At 40.9% G+C, this 6252-nt stretch overlaps 1 protein-coding gene across 1 annotated transcript; it reads right to left on the bottom strand.

Moving 5' to 3' along the window:
- On the bottom strand, nt 1–3452 carry LOC109967390 (gap junction beta-7 protein-like). The gene is made up of 2 exons (XM_020612918.1): nt 3216–3452; nt 1–1506 (listed from the first exon to the last, which is right to left on the bottom strand). Exon 2 carries the CDS (start codon nt 1489–1491, stop codon nt 688–690), a length of 804 nt encoding a protein of 267 aa, XP_020468574.1. The 5' UTR covers nt 1492–1506; nt 3216–3452; the 3' UTR covers nt 1–687.
- Nucleotides 3453–6252: the final 2800 nt, after the last annotated feature.

Genomic DNA, 6252 nt, shown 5'->3' with positions numbered 1-6252 from the left:
TTTATACTACAAAAGATTGTGGTCAAATGTGTGCCAGAACACCTTGGCAAGTGGTTTCAGTGATTTGACCACAATCTGTCTTGGTGCTCATTCACACTTGTATTTAGTGCTGTCCACTTGTGAACCAATGACTAAGGACACATTTTAAAACCACGTCTAAGCAGGGTGTCAGAGTCATGAGATGTCCTGTCCACCAGTCCTACTTCAGGTGTCCAGTCACCAACTGATTTCTGAGAAAGGGGTGTGTTAGTTAAAAAGACAAAGGATGGTGCAACCCTGCTCACGGCTCCTCCAGGCAGCCCCCTCGCTGCAGGAATAAGAGCTTTGGGACGGTTGTCAAGATGTCATACCGAAATGACTTCTGGGTCAAGTGAGGATTGAGGAGCAAAGAATGATCAGTTAAGAGAATTGGGATGTACCCATAGATGTGTTTTTATATATGTACTGGAGCTATGTGAAATTCATGTTTCCAGCAGAACCGAATCCTTAACTGGAAAATTTATACTGTCAGGAGTTAGACAAGTCAGAGTGTCATAACATAAGTGCATAGAGGAGGGCATATGAGGCTGTAATAGTGTTAAAACCCTACTTAGTGTCATTAATGTGTCAGTATGCTCACACAAATAAATGCTGTATCTCTCAGTTTACAACTAACTGTATCCTAAAATCTGTTTCAATTTCACTGTTTCAGTTATTCGCAGCCCTCTGAGACCAGACAGGCTGGTTTTCAGCAGTGGATGCAGGTTGTACATTGCTGTCCTCTGTGTTTACTGTGGGCTCTGTAGAGACGTATGTGTTGACAATGGAAACACGTCGGCTGTGGCTGGAAGCCTTCTCCTCCATGGGGACATACAACTTGGTGAAACATTTCCACAACCTCTTCCATACAATGTACATGAGCTCCACAAAATTCAGAGCAATACACAGAATAGAGGTGCAGCCCATGATGTAGAGGAAGATCTTCTTCTCTTTGGCTCTGCTAATGTAACAGTCGACCGTGTTAGGACAGGGACTCTCACTGCAGCGGTGCAGTATGGGCACCTCAAAGCCATTATACAAGAAGTAGAAAGTGAGTAGGAAGCCCACCTCGAAGGCTATCTTGAAGAACAGGCTCACTGTGTAGGTGCAGAACAGACCTCCATCAATGCTCCCTTTGTCCTTGTACAGTTTCCGCTTGTGTTTGGCCTCCCGGTGCTCCCTGTAGGCCACATGCAGGGCAACCAACAAGGATGGAGTAGACACCATGATGAGCTGCAGAGCCCAGAGACGCACCTGTGAGATGGGGAAGAAGTGGTCAAAGCAAGCGTTCTCACAGCCAGGCTGCTGGGTGTTGCATACAAAATCCTTCTGCTCATCCTTCCACACTTGCTCGGCTGCTGCCACATACACTAAGATCCTGAAGAGAAAGACCACAGAGAGCCAAATGCGTCCGATCACGGTAGAGTACTTGTTCACCCCACTGAGAACGTTTTCCAAAAAGCCCCAATTCATCTTCCTCCAAGTCTCCTGTCAGGGAATAAACCAAGATGCAATTGAATATAGCAGCACATAAGTATACCAATGTTTCTGTTTGTTTCTACCAATTTACTACAAATCACATCATTTATATATACATCACTAATGACCACCTTTCTGAAAACCATTGATTTCCATTCACTGCACAACATTATCTGTAATGTGGACTCTTTATGAAAGGTCTGCACTGTATTAACACAATAATTACATAATTTTGTAACGTGTGGCTGATTTGTAGACCTCCACCTTTATATACAGGCTGTAAAGAGCCTCTTTGCAGCTTTGTCAGTACGCAGGTTACACACCAAGCTAAAACAAACTCAATCTAATCCAGTTGTGAAATAAATCATCCTTCATGAAGGTGATAATGTTCAGTTTTTCTTCAAGCTGAGAGGTGTTGACTAATTTAATGGCTTAAAAAAATGTAGGACATTTTTGATAAATGTGTGGCTCCTCTTAGGTTTGGTTGTGTGATACTGTATATCTGTACATACTATAGGAACATTAATGGTGTTTGGGTTTTTTCACTCTGAATGATTTTCTAATGTTCATAGACTGATGAATTTAGAGGCACATTCCCTGCTTGCGGAGTCATATCTTCATCAGGACCTTTTCTGCAGATACAGGACCCCGTTACACACAAAATCATAAAAGCAGGACTTGTTTTATTGCTCTCATCATGTCAAATGATACTGAGCTTCAGTGGGACAGACACATTTGCAGATATTCAAATGACCACAAACCAACATCAGAGTAGTTTGGTGTTACACTGAGTTCTGTGACCACCAGATTGTGTGACATGACTAGAATACATTGCCACAGCATCATGTTGTGGGGGTGCTTTGTTGCAGGAGGGACTGGGGCACTTCGCAAAATAGATATCATGAGGAAGGAAGATTTTGCGGATATACTGAAGCAACATTTCAAGACACCAGCCAGGATGTGAATTGCAAATGGGTCTTCCAAATGCACAATGACCCAAAGTAGACTTCCAAAGTTGTGGTAAAATGGCTTCAGGTCAACAAAGTCAAAGTACTGGAGTGGCCATCACAAAGCTCTGACCTCAATCCAATAGAGTATTTGTAGGCAGAACTGAAAAAGCGTGTGTGAGCAAAGAGGCCTTCAAACCTGACTCATTTCCATCAGTTCTATCTGGAGGAATGGGCAAAAACTCCAGCAACCTATTGGAAGAAGCTTGTAGAAGGTATCCAGAAACATTTGACCCAAGTTAAACAAAGTAAAGGCTATGGCTACCAAATACTAACCGAGTTATGTAAACTTCTGACTCATTAGGAAGGTGATGAAAGAAATAAAAGCTGAAATAAATCATTTTCTCTATTATTATTCTGACATTTCACATTCTTAAAGTAAAGTAGTGACACTAACTGACCTAAGAAAGTTATATAGTATATATAGACTATATATGGACAGCTACTGATACATAAACATGTATACTCTTAACAATGAGGACACTGATACAGTTTCGAGGTGGTCAACTGGATCTTTACTGCTGTAACAGGTGTAGGCTATTTCTAAGGACAGAGCGCACCAGACAATATAGGCCCTACGTTATAATATGCGCTACTATGTATGTTGGCTTGTTTATTTTTGTAAGACGCTGATATCCCATCTTACAAACGAGTAGGCTAGCCTAAAAGAATACATACAAAAACTGTGCAAACAGAAAGGAGAGCACTTACCCGCAGTATGCGGAGGATTCCTCCTCTAGCTGTAAGAGCGGACGGTGTCGGGTGTGTACGCTGCTCACCAGCGCTGCGCACCTGCAAGGCGCAGGTCTGTGCCACACCTTATCCAGCCAGACTCAGAGCAAACAACGCTGTATCTGATCCCTTTGTATAGCATACGACTGCTTTCTGTTTTCTTTTGACTAGTTTACTGTAAATGCCTATAAATCATGTGATCCCTCCTCTAGGTCACCTGTTGAACAAGAAAATTGACTCTACAAGTGAAGCATATACATGTAGACATAGTAACATGGAGCTGTCTAATGCAAATAAAAGCTGCTTCCTGTTGTGTTTAGGTTCTGTGTGGGGGAGGAGACACTGAATTAGCATTTCATATACACAGCATCAGCTACTTCATTATTCTCCCACCTGGACTCTCTGACACTGTGACTTTGATATGAGTCAGATCACATTACACCGCTGATGAATAATATATGTATCCTAAGCCAGTGTCTTCTATGAGTCCATGAATCATGTGTCAGGTTTTAGCCTACCCTCATAAAATCTTAAAAAAATAGTCTGTAATTGGTCAGATCTTCTGGTTGTTCACATGGTCCTATTGTGTTCAGTAAGCCTAATGATTCACTATTGCGTTTATTGATGAGTACATAGATTAGCACTATATAGTTCTAATGTGTTTCTGTGGTAGTTATATATGCAGTTGTATGAAAAAGTAATAGAAATGTTTGCAATTTCCTTGTTTTCTACATAAATTGGTCATGAAATGTGATCTGATCTTCACCCAAGCACAAATATCAACAAATACAATATTTTTAAGATGATAAAACTCAAACAGTCCTGATCTTTTATGTCTTTATTAAACACACCCATTAAACATACAAAGCAATAGTAGAAAAAATAATAGCAACAGTATTTTAATAACTGGTCGAACCACCTTTGGCAGCAATAACCTCAAGCAAGTGCTTCCTCTAGCTATGGATTAGACAATTCTGGACCATTCTTCCTACTGAGCTGCTTCAGCTCAGCCATATTCTTAGGACATGTGGTATAAACAGCTCTTTTGAGGTCATTCCAGAGCATCTCTATTGGGTTGAGGTCTGGGCTCTGACTGGGCCACTCCAAAAGCTGGATTTTGTGTCACTGAAGCCATTCTGTAATATATTAACTTTGACGTTGTCCTGCTGCATCACCCAGCTTGTTCTGAGCTTCAGCTTGGCCAGAGCCACCCTGACATAATCCTGTAGGATACCTGGATAAACTTGGGAATTCATTTGCCCTGCCACAATGGCAAGTGGTCCAGGTCCAGAGGCAGCAAATCAGCACATCATGATGCTCCCTCCACTGTACTTCATTGTTGGGATGATGTTTTCATGTTGGTATGTTGCTCTCTTTTTACACCATACATAGTGCTGTGTGTTCTTCCCAAACAATTCTACCTTGGTTTTATCAGTCCATAGGACATTTTCCCAGTAGTGTTGTGGAATGTCAAGGTGGTCTTTGGCAAACTTCAGATGTGCTGCAAATGTTGTTTTTGGACAACAATGGCTTCCTTCATGGTGTCCTACCTTGGATAGGACACTTCCAGCTCCATGGAAATCAACAGCCTGTTGAATATTGTGACTCATGAACAGAGATGTTAAAGAGCCCATGGCCTGCTCATTTCCAACCAGTTAATGTTTAATCTTCGCTACCTCTAGATTTGCTTTGCACCCATCATAACTCCATCTGTAATTATTTCAGAACGATAAAACCCGATATTAAAAGGAGAGCCTCCTCCTGAAAATGAGAGGATAGTTTGTGAAGTCCCGTTGCCAGTCAAAAAGCTATGTCAATGCATAAACAAACAAACAAAAAAAAAAAACACTGACAAATAAGCTACATTTTCGATAATGACAATACCTCAAATCCTACCCAACATGTTTGAGCAAGAATATGAAAGTGGACAGCACAACAAACCACAACTGCATTAATTTGAATTTCTCCTCCATAGATAGGTAAACAACGGTATATATACTGCTGAAAAGAGATGTGTAACACTCTAAACAATCCGGGTAATTGAGAAACCCCATATTTTAACTGGCATAATGCAGACGTAGTAACTTTTCTAACCTTACAACAATTCTCTCTACAAAAACAACGCATTAACAGGCATGCAACATGTGTAGGTTTTTTGTTAACTTACCATTAAGTCCCACCGAGTAGTGGAAACTTTATTCTCATTTAAGTAACTCCAAGGTTGGTAAATCCAACTGGTGGTTGCTGCATCTTTCTCCACAAATCCTCAACATTACAGGTGACCATATTCATTTCCAAAGTAGTGCAATTATTTCAACCAGGTAACTTGGCACCGTCAATAGCATCATGGATAAATACAATCCTCTCATCAACTCATAACACATCACATGCTGCACACGCACTGGCCTCAGTCAGTCAAAACAAACTAGTGCTGTGCTCCAGGGGAATCCAAGAATTGATGAGCTGATCATTCACCACCCCAGGGTTCTTCACAGGCAGGCTGCTTGTAGATTAGACCTGGTCAGGTAAAACAGTGAGTCCCTGTACAGGAACATTTCTGGACATGCAGTAACCTCAGGCCCTGTATTTTTCTCCACATCCTCTGGTCACAATGCAGGCAACAGGAGGTAAAATATATCCACAAAATGGCATGCAGTGGAAAATTCCACTTTTGTAGTGACGTGGGGTGAGGTTGACAGCTGGTGTGGCACTAACTTTTTTACAGTCAGATTTACAAATACAAATGAACCGTTAACAAATTGTTAACAGACAATGCGTTATGTTTATCTCATATCAGCATTCTTCACACAAACGTGACCCATATTTAATTTGAGGTTAAAATTTATTCCAATTGAGTTTATTTCTAACTAGAAATAATAAAGGTTTATGGTTTTACCTTTACTTGTACACGAAATCCATTTGTCAGCTGGTATGTATTACAAACCCTTTTACCGTTCGAATCCAATATTAAAACAAATGTTTTCAATAAAGAAGATCCTTCTGGACAAAAATGTCC

The sequence above is a fragment of the Monopterus albus genome, unplaced genomic scaffold (assembly GCF_001952655.1).
Source record: "Monopterus albus unplaced genomic scaffold, M_albus_1.0 scaffold128.1, whole genome shotgun sequence".
In the NCBI taxonomy this organism is placed as follows: Eukaryota; Metazoa; Chordata; class Actinopteri; order Synbranchiformes; family Synbranchidae; genus Monopterus; species Monopterus albus.
The sequence above is the reverse complement of the archived record's forward strand: the minus strand, read 5'-3'. Positions and strand labels throughout refer to the sequence as shown.